Source organism: Pseudonaja textilis, chromosome 1, assembly GCF_049901715.1.
Source record: "Pseudonaja textilis isolate UNSWEBS1 chromosome 1, rPseTex1.2, whole genome shotgun sequence".
In the NCBI taxonomy this organism is placed as follows: Eukaryota; Metazoa; Chordata; class Lepidosauria; order Squamata; family Elapidae; genus Pseudonaja; species Pseudonaja textilis.
Window position 1 is genome coordinate 158,956,815 of NC_141990.1, and position 22,756 is coordinate 158,979,570.

A 22,756-nucleotide genomic window follows, 5' to 3' on the forward strand; every position below is an offset into this window, starting at 1 on the left:
TAAGGCTTAATGCTAGAAAAATGGATATAAACCTGCCCCTTCATTCTATTTTATTGGGCGGGGAGGGGGTTTCATATAAATTAAGCACTAGTTTGAAACAGCCAGATAAGCTATCAAGAATGTATAAAGACATTTCAAATGAATGTTGGAAATGCAAATCTAAAGAAGGGACTCTCTATCATTTAGGGTGGATATATGATAAAGCAAAGAAAATTGGAGTCGGATTCATATTCTGATACAGAATATTCTTAAAGTGAATATAAAGACAAAACTTTTCTTTTGGGTTTAATGGAAAAAGACTTGGATTTTTTTTTGGGAACTTTGATGTTATATAAGTTGACAGCAACAAGATTACTTTATGCACAAAAATGGATTGAAACGCTTCAATCCCCACAATGGATGAATGAGTTCAAAAACTGATGGAATTACAAGTACTTTTGTCTTGTCTTAGAAACCGCTTCTGGACTTTGTGCTTGAGGTGGGAAAAAATGAAATTTTGATTTGGGGTTTTACTGATTAGATACTTTGGTTGTTATAGAAATGGCTAGTTTATACTACTTCGTAAAAGTAAAAAGTTGAGATTTGATGTTACTATCTTATTCTACTGTACTAAAGGGAGTCAGAAGTCAATGCTTTTTCTTTCTTTTTCCCTTCTTTTCTACAGTTTTCTCTTCCCTTTTCCCTCCCCTATTTTTCCTATTATTTGCTTTTGTATTTTATATTATCAACTAATAAAAAGGATTAACAAAAAAGACTTATGGTGGAATTTTTTCTAATGTGTAATTTCATGGTTCTTTGGAGAAAGCTTTTTTTATATAATACAGCCATTTATACAGCTTGTATAATAGATTACTAGTGTACTTAAATAAGCTTCTTAGGTCTCCTGGTGAACATTCTCCATTAAAGTATTAACATTTTATTTTTCTCCTTTAACAAAAAACAGCCCTTGGTTCTAACAACAGTCTTTTCACTCACTTTGCACTATGTTCTTCAGTTAGCCTAAAACAAACCATGAAATTATTCACAATGTGTGGCTCTGTACTCAGTTACTAAATTAATTAAAACATTCCTTTAATAAGGCATAGATGTTTGCAGTCATGTGCAAAACTAAGAGGAGGCTTCCTTATGCCCATCAATTCTGCCATCTTTATCTCTAGTTCTGTACTAAAAAATTGTCAATAGCAACAGTCTAGTTCAGTGGTGGCTAACCTTTCTGGGCTCCTGTGCCAAAAACTGTGTGCGTGCTGGCACTCACGCTCTAGTGTGTCAGCACCCAGAAGGCAATGTGCACACCACCACGTCCCCTGCGCATGTGCACGCAATCCCCCATGTCCCCCCTGCCCCCTTACCTGCGCTGCTCCTCACAGCTGATTTTTGGCTGGTTCGAGGCTTTTTTCAGGCTCCCAGAGGCTTGAAAAAAGCCTCTGCAGGCCGAATAGGCCCATTTCATCACTTCCAGTATTACAGGAAGTGACAAAACTGGCCTATTTTCAAGCCTCTGGGAGGCCGAAAAAGGCCTCAAACCAGCTGAAAAAATCAATTGTGAGGCACACGCACGCGCAGTGAGGTAAGTTTGCCTGCAGCTCGCGTGCCAGCACAAATGGCTCTGCAAGCCACTGTGGCCCGCGTGCCATAGGTTTGCCATCATGGATCTAGTTGATCCTAAGCTCTTGGAATAGATTTATCATTTATTAAAGTTTTTGTGTTAGCAGTAGTTGCAATATTTTGAAAAAAATGACAGCATTAGGAGAGATTCAGTTTTTCTTTCATTTCATGCTTACCACTGAGTAAAGGTCTGTTAAGTACATAGAGAGATGGCAGATCTTCAATCTCTGCTATCCGCTGGTATGCTGCCCTGGACAAATGGTCTCCATGATACAAACTTCCCAAGATAATGCTTGAGAGGTATATTGGCTCTACAAAGAGACTAAGTAAAGCTCCTTGAATACCAAGTACATTCCACCTAAAGGGAAACAAACAACACTCTCTGCTTTTAGCATGTCAGCACTCAACAATGTTAATCCAGTAGACATGTGAAGCAATTTTTTGTGTATGATTGCCTCTTGAAACTCACCCTGCCATTTCATTATTTCTTCTAGCTTTCGCTAATTTGTTGCCATTACTGAGTGAAAACATTTGTCTTCATAGCAAAATAGCACTTACACAATAGACTTCCTAGAACTCTATGGAACATAATATGACTGCAAAGAGATCATAAATTCCTTTATTTCCTGACAGTTGCTATCCTTAATTAATTGCACTATCTTGGTCAAAGGAAAAGGGTAATATCTCTAACACCCAGTGTGATAATTTTTAAGATTCTCAAAAGGTGAAGTCACAACCTGGCTCTGCTGATAGTGCACTTTACACACTGGAGCTGTGCAGGGCACTCACTGGTCAAACTGTGTTGAATAAGCATTGATTTTTCATGGCTGAGATTATTAACAAAGTATTCATCATGTTTACTTGGCTGACCATTGCCCTTTCTGGCTTATTAAGTGGGATAATGGGTAACATAACCTGCTGCATCCATGTTATTGTAAATTCCTCCTTTATGGCACCTTTAAAGATGACTTTTTAAAAGCCTACTATAAACCTAATATACTGGCTGCTAATATTCCTTTCTGATCATAGATCAAAATATTTTTCTAGACAGGATAGCTGAGTTAGGAGATGAGGAAACTGCAGTATTTGGGTAGATGATTTCAGGAGACTATTACTCTGCTCAGGAAGATTATGCTATGGTGATCCTCAGTGTTTCTTTTACCTCCCATGGTTTTTAGCATTTTTATTGAAAGAAGCTATTAGAGTTATCAAATGTGAATCACTTTGTCACCTTTTCTTTTGGTATAATTAATTTTTAACTAGCATCATAGGCTAATGAATGGCATGAGGCCTATAAACTGAGGTCTTAAGCAGTGGTGGGATTCAAATAATGTAACAACCCGTTCACCCAGGATTATTTTGGCTGTCGTGAGACCAATTTGACCCTGGAAGAACCAGTTGTTAAATTTCCACCCTTTGCCAAAAGGCTGCTTCCGAGGGTGCTTGTCTGCACGTTGGCTTTGAGGCTGTTTCAGGCTTCTGGACGCAGCTCTGTTAAGAGGCGATGTTTCTGAGGAATGAGGGTGGGGTACCATAGAGACAAGGAGTTGATGCTCCAGAGAGCTTGCGTAGGAGGGTGAAGAATTGGGAGGAAGTGGAGGGAGGGATTCCCCCCTCCCTGTGGAGCAGGGGGTGTTGGTCAGTCTGTGAGCAAAAGTGAGAGGGATGACGAATTAGTTGGCAGCACGATCAAAGCTGGGTCCAATGCAGGAGAGACTGTGGGGTTAGTTTGGCCAGGCAAATTATTATCTCCCCCCCCCCCATTCCAGTGGATCCTGGGCACTGTGCTGCAATGGAAAAACGGGCAATGGAGCAGCCGGCACAAGGGAAGGAGAAGGCTGCTTTCCCTCCTCCTTCCCTCATGCCAGCCGCTCCATTGCCTGTTTCTTCATTGCAGTGCAGCGCCTATCCACTTTGATAGCGGGGATGGATGGGTAATTTAACAACCGGTTCATGTGAACCGGTGAGTACTGGCTCAATCCCACCACTGGTCAAGTCAAGATAAAGATACTACTTTTAACTGAGTCAGCCATCCAATTAAATGGTGTTCAACCCAGCAAGCAATTAAATTCACAAAATGCCAGCATAATAACTGGTCCTTCATTTCAATGACTGACAAAAGCTTCTAATCCAAGATAATTATTTTACATATAACGTGTGATATAGACTCTCAACATCCACAGATAAATATTTATGATAGCTTAATATGCACTGCAGTAAAACTTGAAAGGACTCCAGATTTAATCATATTAGCCAAATAAAATTAAATGCAATTGAACTACTCTGAGTAGTATAACCAAGTTGGGAAATGCAGAAGTGATTTTTATACATTTTGAGTAACATATGCTTTTAACATTTTCTTCCACATGTCTTATAGGGTACAACTCTGATTGACTTGTTCAAGTTTAAAGTAATTCAAAGGAGTAGGAAGGCGGTAATATTGTGGAACTCATGCTTTGCATGTTAAGTCTCATTTTAGAATTTCCAATTTTATAAGACTGAAGTATAATTAGGTATTTTGTGTTAAAATATACTTCAAATCATCATTTTTAAATCGCATATTGAAAAGTATTGCAGTCATTAAATATTGCATTACAAAAATACAACATGACTGAACACCATATATCAAGTGATTTATAAGGAGTAATATTTGATAAAAGAAATGCATGAGTAAATAAACATTTTTCTTCTGGCAGTAAGTGATATTTCCAATTCAGCAGACAATTTGAGGACCCAAATGGTTGGGGGCAATATGCTGACTCTGTAAACCACTTAGATAGGGCTTTAAAGCACTGTAAAGTGGTATATAAGGCTAAATGTTATTGCTATATGATATATCTCTTTTTGTCAATTTTGTCCTATTATTTTTCTCTGAAAATTTAAGATAAGCTATCCCAAACCATCTATGATCTGAGAACCAACAGGATGAATTTGTCAGGGATTGAAAAAGACAGTACAGTGTTAGCTGCCTTAAACTCTGTTAGATAGACAAGACTCCATCAGTATCTAAAAATGTGAGGTCAAGGGAGCATACCCTGGTTTACCCATTGTTTACCCATGAGCTGCAGAAGGGCTGGTTAAGGCTGCATGCAATTACTGACAACCAACCAAAATCTGTGAGATCAATTTGCTTTTTAAAGAGGAAGCACAGTAACAAATAAAAGTATAATACCGTAGTATTCCTCCAGGAGACTTAACATACCAATGTTACTTTCAAAATTCTCTTAAAATGAAATAGGGTTGAAAACTGATAGTGTCCCTTTTATGTCCCTGAGCCATAAAATGCTGTCCACCTCAGTTTGAAATATCTCATTGTAAAAAGAAAGCTTACCTAGCTATCTTATCACTGCAAGACATAGTAAGTAATCTCTCTCCCTGAAGAACTCCATCCCATGTCTGGATTGTAGTTGTAGAACGGACAGGGATTGTTCCTTCTCCAGATTCAATTTTTGTCCGTAGCTGACCTCTTGCTTTCCGGTTTGGGTGTCTATCTCCTTGATCTGAATTATGCAAGCCACCATAGTTACAAAACAAAGCATACAAGATAAATATTAATTTTAATACAACTATAAAATATATACATATATTATATATATTATTTACTTATTACTTATTATTACTTATTTTATTTATATGGCACCTTTATTATTTTTATAAACAACTAAGGTGGCAAGCATACTTGATACTCCTTCCCCCTCCTATTTTTCCCACAACAACCATCCTGTTAGGTGAGTTGGCCTCAGAGAGAGTGACTTGTCCAAGTTCACCCGGTGAGTTTTCATGCCAGAAGGGGACTAGAACTTACGGTCTCCTGGTTTCTAGCCTGGTACCTCAACCAGGGGTGGGATTCAAATTTTTAACAACCGGTTCTATGGGCATGGCTTAGGTGGTGGGCGTGGCTTGGTGGTCATGTGACTGGGTGGACATGGCTTGATGGTCATGTTATTGGCTGGGTGTGGCCAACTCAATATCACTCACATCGAGGCACACATCTCCTCGCCTGGCCTCTCATGACTGTGGGGATGCTGCAACAGTTGTAAGTGTGAAAAATGGTCATAAGTAACTTTTTTCAGTGCCACTGTAACTTTGAATGGTCACTCCACACAAGCAAAGTACCAGCAAAGGAGTGAAAAATAACTCCAGAGAAGTTCCTGACACAGGAAGTCTAGTCCTGCCAAGAATGTAATAAGGGTTAACGGAGAGGCAGTTTCTGTAAGCACCACTAGAATGTTTCCTTCCTGCCTTCCTTACAGGATTAGGCCAGTAATTTCTTCTAACAACTGGTTCTCTGAACTGCTTAGAATGTTAACAACCGGTTCTAGCGAATAGGTGCGAATTGGTAGAATTCTACCCCTGACCTTAACCACTAAACCAATAATATTAACAATTATTTTTATTTCTTATTTCAGCCAGGAAATTTACAGAACAGAAAAATAACACAAAATATAGTGCAATTAGAAAAGTTATTGTGTGCAATAATAATTTTACCCAGCATTTTATAAACACAAATGTGATAATATTATCTAGTCTTCATTGTTAGCATTTCAAGCATTCAAATCAAAGAAACCTTAGGATTTTTTAAACTACCGATAACGTACATATTCCAAAGCAATTTACATATAGAATTAAAGCCACAATAAATAAGCTGTTGCAGGAAGAAATGGATTACACATTATTACTATTCTTTACAATTATTCTATACTGCTGTTTACAATTAAATAAATAAAATAAATTCTATACAGAAATAAATTGTGTATTTTGCATGGGTATTGAATAATTACAATGAATAATTGATTTAATTATAGATTAATTCAGAGAAATTTTTTTTTTGTATGGAAGGGCCAAAAGTGGTGTCAGCTTGTTTGTAGTGTTCTGTTTTACATGAAGGAACTTAGTTGATTTTGATTTTAGAAACTAGAACTCCTCTCTTTGGCTTTATCAAAATAATCCCCACCAGAGAACTATTTATACCTTCCTGGGCAGCTTCATGTGGTGAAAAAATCCGAGCATCACCACAAGGAGAAGTGCTAATATAGAGATGAAACTGCACATTTTCATCCAATTTAAAGCCACCTTGTTCTGACTTGATAAAAATAGATTTTTGCTGGTCTTCCTTATTGCTAAAACAAAGAGATAAAATATTATTCAGATTGTGTGGAAGTATATACATCAAACAAAACCTAAAATTTAGCATAATTAGATCAAAGATGTTATGGTACAGTCATATTTATTATAATAAATCAAAGGGACTACTGATAGGATTGTTGATAGAAGTACATTATTCTGCAAATAATTAGGATTTTTTGCTTAAGTAATTTAGCAGCAAACGCTATATTCAGTCACGGATTACATCAAAGGAAATTACAAACAGCTGTTTTTCACTTACAACTTAAGGGAAAAAACTATTTATAAACAAATGGCTGAAATGCAGCCTCCGAAACCAACCAAAGAAAAATCAGAAAGAACATTGACTCATAAAGTTCATGACCAATGTCTATAAATTTCTCTTAGCACACCCAATTCAGTACTCACTTCCAATTAGCAAAGTGCAGAAGCACCATCTTATTCACAGCCATTTTCACAATTTTTAGAATATTCATGCCTTGCAATGGACTACACAGATCTCATTATCTTTCTCTTAAAATTATCTTCCTGCACATCTTAAAGTTTCTTGTATCCACCCCTATTAAACATTCTACCACAAAACACACATTCATCTATTTTCTCTATTTTTTCAACATATGTATAATTTCTATTGACTTCATTTTCCACAAGTTGACTCCAATGCTCAGCCATTACATTTTTCAATGTTCTCACAGAATGTATTACTTTATTTTTTTAAAAAAAACTTCCTATTTGCTTTAATTCTTGTCAGGCTCAATCCTAGAGACAACACTCTAAAGTCCAATCAAGTGCAATACTTTATTTGGACAGAATCTTGCCAAACTAAAGCTATAATTTCTAACCTACTAGATATATCTCAAGAGATTCTAGGGTGTGGTCCTCCTGAATCTCTTCCCCATCTGTGGAATCTCTTGGAAAGCTCTATGTTGCCAAAACTATTTTGTGAGAAGGAACAAACAATTGAAAGAAATAAAGTTATATGACATTATTTATACAGATTAAATATCAAGATAGCTAAAAATAAAAGGAAGAAACCCAAAGTTGACTTATGTGATGAAGGTTAAAATAGATATGTTGCTTATCTCTGGTAACTCCTAATGGACTCTTGTTAACATCCAGTAATCAACTATGGATCTTCTTCTAAAAGGGACGATCCCCTTCCAGAGAGCTATTAAATATATACAGCTCCAAGAGTGGAAACATATGTCCAAAATGTAAACTTGCCTAGTTTGGATTTTGTATCCTTAAATCAGAATTGAAATAACCAGGCTTTATAAATTAGTTTATAGATAAGAGGTGGGATATGAGAAAATATTTTTTTTGTATTTTAAGAGATGGCGGTAAGTTACTAAAATTGTTTATAGTGTGATGAAGGGGAAAGTCATTTCTTTATATATTTATTTCCTTTTTCTTTATCATATTCTTGATTCTTTTCCTTATTTACTATTTTTATTTCTTTTCTATGCCTTCTATTTTTTCTTTTGATTCTTTTATTTTAGTTTGCATTAGTTTTTAATTGTAGTAATTGTAAGCTTCATTAAATAATTATGAAAATTATGGCCATTGTGGTGTAACTGGGATGTAACCCTAACCCTTCAAATTTCTACGTTCTACTATATCACATGACCTAAAATGCAACCTAACATCAAAAATGCCATCAAAAAGGCACAACAAAGAATGTTCTTTCTGCGCCAACTCAGAAAGCTCAAACTGCCCAAGAAGCTCCTGATACAGTTCTACAGAGGAATTATTGAGACTATCACCTGCACCTCTATAACTGTCTGGTTGTTCTGCAACCCAACAGGACAGACACAGACTTCACAGGATAATTAGGACTGCAGAAACAACAATTGCTACCAACCTGCCTTCAATCGAGGACCTGTATACTGCACGAGTCAAAAAGAGGGCTGTGAAAATATTTACAGACCCCTCACATCCTGGACATAAACTGTTTCAACTCCTTCCCTTAAAACAAAACTATAGAGCACTGCACATCAGAACAACTAGACACAAGGACAGTTTTTTTCCCAAAAGTCATCACTCTTCTAAACAAATAATTCCCCCAACACTGTTCAACTATTGCAAAGTCTGCACTACTATTACTGTTAATCTTCTCATCACTCCTTATCACTTACCCCCTCCCACTTGTGACTGTAGGACTGTAACTTTATTGCTTGTATACTTACAATTTATACTGACTGTTTCCTAATATGATTGATTGCTTATTGTACCCTATGACTATCATTAAGTGTCGTATCTTATGATTCTCGACTCCCGATGAATGTATCTTTTCTTTTATGTATACTGAGAATATTTGCACCAAGACAAATTCCTTGTGTGTCCAACTGCACTTGGCCAATAAAGAATTCTATTCTATTCGAACTGAGGTGTAACCATCTTATAACTTCCTACTTTAATGCTTACCAATAACACTTTATACTACATCAATATATCATTTTGATGTACATTTTAGCCTTTTATTCATAATGATATCTACACTTCCACTTCCATTAGGAAATTCATCAATTTTACTCCACAAAAATAGATGCTCCTTCATTCAGATCTTTTATTTTCTTCTCCCACAACACAAATAAATTGCCTTTCTTCCATTCACCTCCCAGATGATTTATTTTTTCTCTTACATTCCAGGTCACAATCTTCCACATGCCTTACTAATCATCAGACAACCACATCATCATTGACTTCTGCATCATCACTGTACATGCACGATCATGTTTTAATTGAAGTGTTTTTAGTAAATTCAGGAAAGAGAACACCAGAGGAACAGCTTCACAGTACTTGTACAAAATGCACCACATGTATCATTTCATATTAATGATAAGGATATAATCCTTATTGGTCAATTTGGTCCACATGCCTCTGCTGCTTCCATTTTTCCCACCTTAACATATCTCTCAACAAAACGAAACCCACAACATACATTGTGCTGGCATCATAAGGCATCCAGTGAGCTTCTGTGGCGGACAGTGGACTTGAACCTGGCTCTCCCCAGGGCTAATGTCAATTCTACACTTTAATTATTATGCCACATTAGATCTGATTCTATAAGGAAGCTTTAAAAGACTTGCAGTTCTTATGCAATAATCTTGATAGGCAATTGAAGTAAATTGGTAAAACTGGTATTAGTTATTTAAGTGACCTATAGATAAATTTGAATATGCTTTATACCAATGAAAGGCCCATTAAATAATGAGAAATTCAGAATATGCTGTTTATAATGTAAATTTCTGTTTATAACAATTTCCCCTGCCTCTCCATTTTTATTTTGATTAAGTTTTAAGTATATTTCTTTAATACTGTATATTCATACTTTCCTTTAGTTAGTTTAATACAGTAACGCTATAAATAAAGAAAATTAATGATCTGCTTTGGTTATTTTACATTCAAGTTGCTTAAAACCTAAGTTTCTGTTTAACCCAATATTAAAAGCTTTCTATGATTGTTTAAGAGAAGATGTTACTTAAGATGTCAATCTTGCAGCTGTCTCCATGTCCTATTGACTTATTTGTGCTGGAAATGTAAATGAAGACAATCAATAAAAATGTATTTTCTGCGTAGTACACATCCAGGAAGATATTAATTTTATAGTATGCATTACCAATCTTAATTCTCAAAAATTCTTCATCAGGAGTTCTGCAACATAAATTCAATAAGAAAACAGACAACCTACTATTCTCCATCAAACACAAAAGTCTTTCATCTCATAGGTGAAGATCAGGGAAAACTTTAGCATAAATAGCCTTAACCACCTTATGAAAACTGGGACCAAATTAACTTACAATAGATGTAAGTTCAACAATTGAACACTATCTCTGAATCAACTGGTGATGCTACAAAATATACATTATTTCCTCTATAACAATGTTTTGTACTGTGTGGTCCTAGCACCCTGGGTGTTATCAAACTGAAAATTATTTAGAATGTAGAAAATTGACTTGGCAGGGACCTTGGAGGTCTTCTTGTCCAAACCTGTAGTCCAACCAGAGGATTCTATATCATTTCAGACCATTTGTCACATATAGCTATGACAAATGTCAGTCCATGTTGAAGAATAATGTTATATTAAAGCTTCTAGGCTGTTACAGATAGAATTTTTTTTTCCCTTTGGGGACTTAAGATGAGAGATATTGATGTTCATATTTCCTCAGAAGACAAGCGATCATACAATTTGCTTCAAAGTATTTCAGAAACTTTCACATATGATTAGAATAGTTTTAAATTTTATTTTAACATCTCAAGGGTCAACACATGACATCTTGAGTTTCCACCCAACATTTACCAATGGATCCTTGTCAATTTATGACTGCTGGTGTATATTTCAGTTCCTACATATGTTTTCCCTTAAGCCATTCATTCAGTATTGTTCCTGTATATTATGAATCATTTTAAAATAATGGGGTCTACTTTTACATGAGGACTTTTATATTCTCTCTATCTATACGTATATAGTATATATATATATATATGAGTGTGTGTGTGTGTGTGTGTGCGTGTGTATAGAGTGTTATTCTAATACAAATAATACAATAGTTTCCTAGAATGCCCATATTATTATGCATCATGGACAGAAAATCTCTTGAGAAGAGCCTCATGCCATAGTCTGTGCAGAGCACGCATTATTTATTTCATTCAATTGATACATTATTATTTATTTATTGAATCCTATCTTTCAGTTAAATTAGCACTCAGGGCACCTAACATCAGTGGTGGGATTAAAAATTTTTACCACCGGTTCTGTGGGTGTGGCTTGGTGGGCGCGCTTTGCGCGCGCACAGAGGATTTGCTATTGACCTTTTCCTGCAATCCTGCACTCTCCCCGTGGCTTCAACAGCTGACACGTAGCAATCCGCTGAGCCACGCAAAGCAGCTGAGCTTCTAAACCAAGAAATAAAGGTCACAATAGAGCCAGGGCAGGCAGGCGGGCCCAGCAGCTAACTGCTGGAGTGAACCAGTTCACTCACAGATGATCCTCGGAGCTACCGGGCCGAACCGGTAGAATACCACCACTGCCTCACAATAGTTACAACTTAAATATCTTAAACAGATGTTTACAATTAAAAATTTAGGGAAAAGATATTACCTGTATGACTCCTAACGTAATGTGCCCCCTCTTGTTCTTCTTGCTGATATTCATGGCTTTGAAAATTATACTAAAATTTTAAAATGTGTACAATAAGCAACTGGTAATTGTGTACTGATCATTCAGTAACACATTATATTTGTACCTTTAATTGATTAGCAGCCAAACTGATGCATTTTGCACTGACTGCAATTCCCAGAAATTTTAAAGTGTCTTGCATATATACAGCCAAGCATAAATTAATGCTTAAAGATTGAAATTATTTTATAAATTACTGAAAGACTGAAGACTCCCTCACCTGTCTAACAGCAATCTCCAAAAAATCTATAGAATACTGCTTCGTTAAAACTGATAGTAATACAAAATGAATTCCTATCTGCGTTATCTCAGAGATGGAAAGAAGCATTAGTTGAATTGCCATTAGCAGAAACTATCAGATCAAACCATTTTTTCCACAATTAGGTCTTAGCATCTTATGAGGTGTACTATGCCCTCATAGAAATTTATATTATCACAATATTCTGTGATCCTATCCACAGTGTAATTGATCGAACCTCCCTCTGTAGCATAAAAGTGCTTTGAACTTACCTTAAATGTAGTTCAAGTTGTGTATAAAGAAATTTAAGTAGGCATCTCCTAGCTATAATTTCTGCATGGCAATCATTCAAAGCAAGACCACGGTCACTCATATATTCTCCATTAATACATTTTGTTCCTGTAGAAACACTTATAACCTGAGCGTCTTTCACATCAGTACCTGTAAAATCAATTTCAGGAGAAAAGATTTACAGAAAGTTTTTTTCCCCCTCCAGCCATCTTAAACAGGTAGCCTAATGGACACTATCTAATAAAAATAATTTAATAATTAATTATTTAAATAATTAAGTTAATTTTAAACTCGAAATAATTCTGAACTCATAGATATCACAGATATCTGCAGATGAATGCACAGATATTTCTATATGGATTGCCTTTCAAATTTTGGAATCATATTAAATTGAGCAAATTATTAATTTGCATAGTCTGGATTTTATACATTGTATTTTCAAACCATACAGCTATGTGCATTTCTGGGATGGACTGAAAATATCCATACAATTAAGTCATTACTAGACTCAGATTACATACAACACTGACCAAGCTAATTATTTAAACTATACATAACAGATATAGTGGGGCTAGGTGAAAGTTTATGCATTTCAGAGAAGAAAAGATTTAGCTTCCAAACTCGCAATCTCAGTCTTTGTTCCATCTGAGTTCTAACAATTAAACTATGCATTGAATTTTTCATGCAATTCAGGATAGTAGATTTGATTGTCTATGAGCAACAATTTAAACTGGGAGTATTTTTATCACCATTTTATTTACATATTTTAATCAATGTGATTAAAAATAAATATATTTATTCATTATAATTGTTAATTAACTGAAATATATATGGGCATAAATAAAACAACTTTCCAGGAGTCAGAGAATTTAAGAGCATTACTGATTCCTTTTTTCTGCCTTGTTCAATTTTTTCTCTCTCACAATATATAATTTATTTCACTAGTACTTTTAGTACTAAATATATCATGGATAAAATATACATGATTATAACATTTTAACAAGTGTCAATGATTCATTTAAGCTATACTGTAATGATTTAAATGATTCATTTAAACTGCCAATGATTCATTTAAGCTATACTGTATAGTTAATAGTAATGCTGTTGTTAAATTTTTATTATGTTAAATTTGGGATAATATAATATTTGATTATTATAAATAGCTACTTCATTTATATGATTAAGCAAAAGATAAAAAGGGCTTTAAAATTAAAAATAAAAACAATGATTTGCATACATATGTACACATGGCCAATAATGGTTAATATTAAAATATAACATTCCAATTAAATATGAATTACTAATTATAATTTTTGGCATGAAGAAATTTCACATTATTAAATATGGGAAAGAAAGGGCAAATATCTATTTACCTTGATCACTTTATTTTGTACACAAACAAGGGGATAAAGTACCCAGTTGTATGGCAGGTTGTTCTTGTTTTGTTTTTACCTGTTGTCATGACAACACCGGCGAGCACTTTTCTACGTGCATGAGGTGATGTAAAGTTATCTGTCAAATCGCTGAATTTCTCTACCACCAAGCGTGCAACAGCATCAGCTAAAACCTGCAAAAATCATATTGGTATGTTGGACAGTTCAGAAATACAAATCTATTTCTTACTTAAAAATGAACATTAAAAACCTGCCCTTACAATGTTACAATCAATTTATCCATTTGTATTGCATTATCATGCTATGTTCTATGGCATCCCTTAGAACAGAACAGATAATCAGAAACTGGAAGGATGACTCAGATATACTGTAAAATGAAAAAGAATGACTATGGATTACATATATATTTGGCTAGAAAATCATAAAAGTATAAAAACTAATTTAGAGGAAAATTCTGCTTCAGTGAGGACAGTCTTACATCATACAATTGAAGTCATTCATTATTATTTTTATCAAAACCACAAAAAATGCCAAGTTTGTAAATTATTTCAAATATCTTCAGAATAAAGGATTCTGTTACAAGTATCAAATGAAGAGTTTTAAAATTATCACAATAAACTATTGACTAGAGGGGATAACTATGAAATACACATTGAATATAAACAATAAATGCTGAACATGGAAGGAAATAAAATAACATGAAAAAGGACAGTTATTTGGTTAGTTACTAGCCAGATCTTTCTGTTGCTGAACATATCCAGAATTGGCCAGTTCAAACATAACACTATTTAAATAGGAGGTCAAACAATAAGGAAAGAGAGCTTCTAAATTATTTTACCAACTGCTGCCTAATAACTCCCAGAACATAGATAAGAAATATTATAAATTCTCGCTGGGAGGGCGGAGCTGGAGTTGCGACTCCATATGGCTTGTGATCTTGAAGATCCGAGATCGCCCCCAATATCTTTGCTCCTGGACGGTCCAAACGGATCTAAACCATCCCGAAGAGATGGTGAATATAAAGAGCACATCCTGTCAATCCCAGGGATACCACAAAGTCCCTGGTAGATCCAGGAGAAGCTCTTTTTGCCAGCGGCAAAAGAGGCAGCCATTAAAGCTGCTGAAGTTGGGAGAGCTCTGAAATGGAAGAGAATGGAAAGAGAAAGTATGCCGGTTTGGTGAGAGTTTTCCTTTATTTTAAGACTTGAAAGAACACCCTAAGGAAAAGAATTTGTAAAAGTTAAAGATAAAAGTGGGATGCTGGGATGGGAGATAGACAGATCAGAATTTTATCTTAGATTCCAAAACATAGAGGAAGAAAAGGGACAAAACTTGGCAGAGATAATGATAGAAATCTTGGCTGAAACTCTGGAAATAACTAAAGAGAAGATGATGGATGGAATAGATCAGGTTTTTCGAGATTTCACAAGGTACGCAATGAGAAATAGTTTACCAAGAGAAGTTCACATTAGATTTACAAAGAAAGCTATTAAAACGCAAATATTGCAGGTGGCAAAAGAGAAAATAGTGAAATATAAAATAAGGAGATTGTGGTTCTGAAACAAGTACCCAGAAGAGTGAGAGAGATGAGAAGAGAGTATCGATTCTTGACTAAAATACTGCTCAAAAAAGAGGTGAAGTATAGATGGTTGATACCAGAAGGTTTAATGTTTACATGGCAGGAACAGAGACACAGAATTGACTCAATTGAGAAAGCAGAATTATTTTATACAGAATACTTTGGAGGGAAAGAGGAGGAGACAGAAAAAGAAATGTCATTAATTGAATTCCAAGAGGACTGTCAAGCAGCGATTGAAAAAGAAGAAGGTGCAGTAGGCGGAAAGGTGGAAGCTAGAGAACAATGAGAACCAAGATCAACCAGAGCTGCAAAACCTACTTATAAAGTATAATCATGGAAAAGAAAAAAATGATTACAATTAATATAAATGGACTTAATTCAGCTGTTAAAAGAAGGAAAATTTTCCATAAATTAAAGAAATTAAAATTTGATATAATCTGCCTACAAGAAGTACATATTAAAAAGCAATATGAACAACTGTTGATACAGCCAAAGCTAGAGAGAATATTTACTTCTTTGACACAATGCAAGAAAGAGGAGTGGTCTTATACATCAAAGATACTACTCCAGTGAAATTGATCCATACGGATGATGATGGAAGACTCTTAATGGTGGAAATAATGGACAACAATATGAAAACACTCCTGATAGCAATCTATGCCCCGAATGAAAATCAAGAAGAAATTTATGGAAAATTACACATGAAAATAATTGAACTGGACTATGTTAATATCTGTATGACTTCAATGGAATAGACAATAAATTGGACTATACAACACAGAAAACAACAAAGCAAAGCAGAAAGACTCTCCCTAGATCCTTTTTTAAAATGATAGATGAAATAAATTTAAAAGATGCATTTATTTCTTTAGGCCCCATAATATTTGAAGGAGCACTTCCTGTGTATACATACTTCCCCATTGGTGACTCTACTCAATGTGTCTTTACATAGATAGCAACTTGGGAGCAAACTTTCTGATATATACCTTTTCCACCTCAACCTTTAAAGTGTGTCTCCCAAAGGCGTGCTGTCTACCACACTCTTATTATTTTTTTCTACCGGTTAGAAAATTCTTTCAGAACTTTGGTTTTACTTTGCCATTATGCTTAAGGTTTTACATATTTCTGATATTTTATTTTTATTATTTTTAATTCTAATGCTTTAATATCACTGTTTATACTTTATTTATTTAGGCTAAATTGTATCTCATTCTTAGACATTCAATAAACAAGTAACACATTTTACAAACAAATTAAATTAAATCTATGAGCAAAAATCTATGAGGAAAACTGCACTGAAGTAGAATATAGACATTTGTTCCCTGCCTCAAAAGTCTCATGAAAGTTTAGCAAAACAAAAAGACAGTGGTGACATCTCCAATGGTTCAGAAAGCTCTTGGTTCAGCATTCCAGGATTGTTGGCCTTACCTCTACAATCAGCCGGTGGCCATGTAGTACTAAGCTCAGAGTCATTACAGAAACAATGAGAACAACTATTGTTTGTAAAATTATACAGAGGACTGCCATTTATAGCAATATTGGACTAACACCCAAGGGATTCAAATGTCCCAAAAATCTAATATGTCTACGAACAGAGACAGGGCAGTTTTACCTCCTAAATAGACAATGAACATTTGACCTGGTGATAGTACAAGCAGTGTCCTTCATTATTACCATGTGCAGTCAGGGAAACAATTGTTTGAGAGCTATTCTTTATTTATAGAAATAGCAGACATTCACATCTATGGGGAAAAAAAGATGCAGTGGGTGACTGAATACCAGTATTGGTAGCAGCATACAAAGTGAAATGCTTTTAAGGAAGCAACTACTACCACTTAGATGAGTATCTCCAGTCTTGCCTATCTACAAGCAGTTACATGCTTTACCAATTGATATTGGCAAGGCATTATTAGGTTATACAAATTACCATGGCTTTCTGGCAAACAACATTGGGATGATGTTTGCTCATAATGACAAAACAGTGTTATAATAGTAGTCTCACCCTATCTTATACATGTTTCACTTTACACAAAAATAGAATTGATCAAATCATACCTAAGGCTCAGGATTACTATGCCTATTTTCTTAGCAATATAAAATATTCTCAGGAATAAAAAATTATAACTTTTCCTCAGCAATAAACACAATATATAATTAAGAGACCTGGCAGAAGTATATTAGTAGTATACAAGAATGTTATAGCTTTCTGGATATGTTTAATTGGAATTATAATAAAAACAATCCCAGGACTGTAAAGATTTGTATCTTTCTTCTCACCTGTGGCAAGTGTAACTGGAGGCCCTCGCTAGGAATAGGTTGGTGAGATGGTGTTTGGTCCAGCTGCATATTAAACAAAGATGCGAGAGCTGACTGAGCTGCCCGAGCCTTTGCCAGTTTTTTGTTCCGTCCAGATCCTTCAAACGTTTGGCCATCCACCGACACAGCCATTACAAAATTCTTGGCGTGACTCTCTCCACTTTCTGAAATAAATTCATACTTTAACCCTGGTCGAAGTTCATTTAGTATCATCACTGGATTCTTCCCACTGGTTGATGCGTATGGTGATGGGGTAGGGAGAGATGACTGGATAAAACTACTAGTCACAACGGATGAGAGGCTGAAATCTGCACTAGAGGTAAAGGAACCATCTCCATTGGATTCCAAGTAAAAGGAATGGTCAGACTGAACTGGATTTTCAAACCCATTGAAGAGGGTGTCTGAGAAATCGGCCTGGTCAGAAGTAAAGTCTGTATTTATTGAAAGAGTTCTACCCATTGCTAGATGAGCTTCTGAGGCGTTAGGAAATTGAACAAAGGACCTCAGAGCTTTCTCAGCTGCATGGAGTTTGGCTTTCTTTTTGGTGGGGCCAGACCCTTCAAACAGCTGCCCATTAACTTCTACCGCCATCACAAAAATTGGAGCATGAACTGGTCCGGTTTGGGAGAGGAGCTTGTACTGTAAGCCAGGCTTGATTTCATTCAGCTGCATCAGGGCATTCTTGGGCAGCACTGGACCTGGAGTTTTCTTTTTCTTCTTTGGGCGGAACTTGGAGTGGCCATTACTTCCCTCGTCCAACAGCCGCTTCCTGCTGCTAGTGCCTCCACCATTAGGGAGCTGATTCCCCTCCCCAGCACCTTGCACAGTCCCATCTTTAGGTGGAATGTTGTCCATGTTGCGGTTCTCTTTAATATCAGTGCTGCCTGAACCTGTGGTGCCCAGAAAGAGTAACTTACAATGCCTTCGTTGCAGGACCTTGTAAATGTAAAATTTAGAGATTCCTTTATCTACCTTTGCAACTGGTTAAGTGATGTGTGCTCAGATATTATTGTTATTCATACACAAATTATTTAAACATTTTTGTGCTGACAAATAATTTTCATTCTACAAGCAGAGAAGCTATTAAAATATCAACAATCAAGATGAATATATTACCCAGAATTTTATATTTGTTTTAGACAATTCCAACTAGGCTTGGAAAAGATTACTTTGAAGATTTAAATAAAATTGTGTTGAAATATATATGGCAGGGTAAGAAAGAGAGAATAAAACTAAACTCTTGCAAGAAGCTAGAATAAGAGGAGGATTTGGTTTGCCCAATTGGGAGTTGTACTACCAATCTACAAATCTGATGTGGGTTAAGGAATGGATAACATTAAGAAATACTAGATTTTTGACATTAGAAGGACATGATCTGTTGTTGGGGTGGCATGCCTTCCTATGGTATAAAGGAACTAAAACACAGGGGTACTTTAGAAGACATTATATATGGGAGGCTCTGTGGTTAAATTGGGAGAAGACTAAAAGGCAATGTTATTTGAAAATTCCAGACTGGCTATCGACTATTGAAGCATTTTCTTATCCTATAATATATAAAAAGGAACAAACAGTTAGATATGGTGAAATATTGAATGAGAAGGGTGAACTTAAATCTATGGAAAAACTAGAAGAACAAGGTATAAACATGAATTGGTTTTCATATGCGCAAATACATTCTAGATATGATAAAGATTTTAAAACAGAAGGTTTCTATGATAAATTTACTGATTTAGATAAAATCTTGACAGGTACTGATGAAAAGGTGATTAAAAAATTGTATGGATATTTATTAGAAATTAAGCTAGAAGAAGAACAAGTCAAAGAAACAATGATTGCTTGGGGGGAAATTTTGGAAATGGCAAAAACTGTGGTCTCAAAATTATAAAATGACAATGTCAACAGCATATAAAGAAAATTTGTATAAGATGTGTTACAGGTGGCATCTACCCCCAACAAGAACAGCAAGAATGTTCAAGAACAAATCTGAAAAATGTTGGAAATGTCATCAGATACCTGGCTCCTATTACCATATGTGGTGGATGTGCGCGGATGCTAAAAGATTTTGGACTAAAATCCACACATGGTTGGAAAAAATGACAAAAAAACATACAGACTTGAAACCAGAGATATTTTATTGGGAATTTTACCTGAAATATACAGTAAGGAATTGAAATACTTGATTGTAAATGTATTAACAGCGGCTAGGATTGTATTTGCTAAAAATGGGAAAAATGAGAAAATACCAACGCAGGAGGAAGTTATTAAGAAAATAATGGAATGTGCTGAAATGAGTAGATTGACATTTGAAATCAGAGAACAAGAAGATAAACAATTTTATAAGATTTGGGATTTATTTTATCAATGGTTAGACAATAAAACATGGTAATGAAATATGTAGATTTTTAGAATATAAAGAATATATAAAGATGTATTATTTTTATCATAATCATAATATAATTATAGGATAGATTTGGGATGATAATATGTCATAGAATAAATCAATTAAAATATGGATTATCTTGCAAAACATGAATGAATAATAGTATAGTCAAATGATTGATTAATAATGATATCAATGTATTTAGGAATATTTGATAGATAATATGAGAACATATACAAGTAATTGTAAGTGATGACTATGAAGTGGATGCACAAAACAATTTGTAAACCAACCGACATACTCTATGTACATATGTGGAAGATGGCTTGATGTTTTTATGTTGAGTTTGTCTATGTTTGTCAAAAAAAAATAATAAAACTTTTTCAAAACAAACAAACAAAAAGAAATATTACAAATTCTCCATTTTTTAACCATTCAAATAATCTCCCCTTTTAAAACAACACAATATTATTAATTGTCAAAAGGAAAAACATTGGTAATTTACTGCTGAATTTGTTAAAACAAATACCGTGTTTCTAACAAAATAAGGCTGGGCCTTTTTTTTTTTTGAACCCCCAAAAAACAGCTAGGACGTCTTTTGGGGGTGAATTAATTCCCCGCGCGCACCAGTGCCGTCTCCAACAACAGCATCTGAGTCACTCCCGCTTTCCCCCATCCTCGTAACAACAGGGAAAAATGCATCTAAGGGGGAAGGGCAGAGTCAGTCCGGGCAAGGCTTTTCAAGATTAGAAAGGCTTGCAGACAGGGAGAAGCAGGAGAGACAGAGCTCAGGCAAAGAGCAAGGACCGCCGTCTCCTGATCCTAGAGTATGGAGAGAAGAGAGAAGACAAGACCAAAGCAGATTGAGCCGACTACAAGGGTGGAGAGTGCTTCGCCCCCCCTTTACAAGGCATACCAGGGGACTGAGATGTAAGGTGGTGCTGGTGGGAGGGGCATTTGTCAGGAACAAGTGTTGAATCTGTGGAGCCTTGTGTGCACTTGCCGACGCCTGGAGATTACTGTGCTCTGTCTTGTGAAGCTTGCCTGATTTGCCTGGCTTACTGGACTTCTAGCCCTGGCTACTGTTTGGCTAACCTGGCTTATTGGACTACTCACAGCCAAAGGCTGCTGAAGGTGCGTGTGAGAGCTTCGCTCCAGGACTTTTAGTAAATGTGCGGACGTTTGGGGGCAAAGTTGGAGCAATAAAGGGGAGTTAGACCTCTTCTCTGGCTATATATATTAATGTAGAAAGTAATCTGTGATTTTTAAAAAAATGCTTTCTATGTTATTATTCTTTTGTTAAATCAAGGCCTTAATTATAACCCAGTAATTCATTGCCTTTTTAAAAAAAGAGACACCACATTTTTAATTCAACATAGCAAAATGCTGCAAGGAATTCAGTGAAAAGTAATATTCTGTTTTGCTGGAGAAAAATATTCTAAAGACAGAAGTTTTTAAATGCCTGCTATACATGCAAACTATTGTGGAATCATAACTGTCTTTCAAAATTTGATCTCCTGAATAACATATTTAAATTTGTTTAAACCTAGCAATTAAAAACATGCACACACCACTTCACCTAGTTGACAAAGCTGATGGAATGGCTATTAAATTTTCATTTATAACATCCTCCAACAAAAGCTTGATAGGTTACTCCTTTCGGTGCTCAAAAGAACAGAAAATTAGAAGAAGTTGGATAGAAAGAGATTGGTAAAACATACAAGTTAAACAGCAAGAAATAATACTTTTACAATAAAGACAAATAAAATAAAAGCTACAATAGTTTTGCATTTCTAAGAACTATTTTCTTTGTAAATGTTTCACCATATCCTATTTCCTGTATTTTATCTCAAGGGACAATTTGATAGAAGATAGTATTCAGATAAAACACATTTAGAGCATAATATTTACATGATGTAATTTGAAGGCTGTACATGTTTAGAACATTTTTATCCCATTAAAAATTATAATCAAATAGTTTTGAAAGTTTCAGATTGTTTCAAGCTGGACCTTTGAATATGTGAATTTGATTATCGCTAGACCAAAGGAACATTTTTACCTTCAACCTTTTGAGTTGTTTCCAACTCTATTAGAAAATATTTTTGAATTTGCTTTATATTAAGTTGAATAATATATATGTATGCCCATAGACTCTTTAAAATAAATAAAAGAGAGATTAATTATTTTTTTCAGCATTTCTATAACAGCCAGTATTTAAGTTCATTTTCATTTAATACAGAGCAGGAATCCAGGAATAGCTCGGCAAAATGAGGCCAAGTCATCCAGCAAGATCCATCATGGTATAGCCCACCCATTCTGAATGTGTAGAGTGAGGCTGCATGCACTTTCAAAGGGGAGGGAACAATTTTTTAGCTCAATATAGCACAATGCCTAGACAAAAGTCAGCTCTAATATAATATATCTAGGAAGGATTTGATATGTCCTTCCACCTCAGTAGATTCTAACTACACATGTAAATACCTAAATATATATTTTGCATGAATAATCAGAAGCAAATACACTGATTTCAGAGCAAATTGTTCCTATCTATAAAAGCATAGATCACAGGGAGACCCAGTCAGTTAGGCATTATTAACTATTTTTGCAATCTGATTCTATAAACACAATGATAACATCACAGATTTCTGAG

General features: G+C 35.2%; 1 protein-coding gene across 4 annotated transcripts in view; it reads right to left on the minus strand.

The window, feature by feature from the left end:
• ADARB1 (adenosine deaminase RNA specific B1) overlaps positions 1 to 22,756 on the minus strand; it is a 66,418-nt gene that overhangs the window by 4,520 nt on the left and 39,142 nt on the right. For 2 of the 4 annotated variants that reach the window (XM_026707661.2, XM_026707662.2), the window contains 6 exons: positions 17,688 to 18,616; positions 13,890 to 14,004; positions 12,419 to 12,587; positions 6,577 to 6,725; positions 4,937 to 5,105; positions 1,782 to 1,963 (listed from right to left, as the gene is read on the minus strand). In XM_026707661.2, the coding sequence (XP_026563446.1) occupies positions 1,782 to 1,963; positions 4,937 to 5,105; positions 6,577 to 6,725; positions 12,419 to 12,587; positions 13,890 to 14,004; positions 17,688 to 18,616 (1,713 nt within the window). Of the gene's footprint in view, positions 1 to 1,781; positions 1,964 to 4,936; positions 5,106 to 6,576; positions 6,726 to 12,418; positions 12,588 to 13,889; positions 14,005 to 17,687; positions 18,663 to 22,756 lie in introns of all 4 variants that reach the window. The other 2 variants (XM_026707663.2, XM_087919447.1) reach the window with 1 other exon arrangement.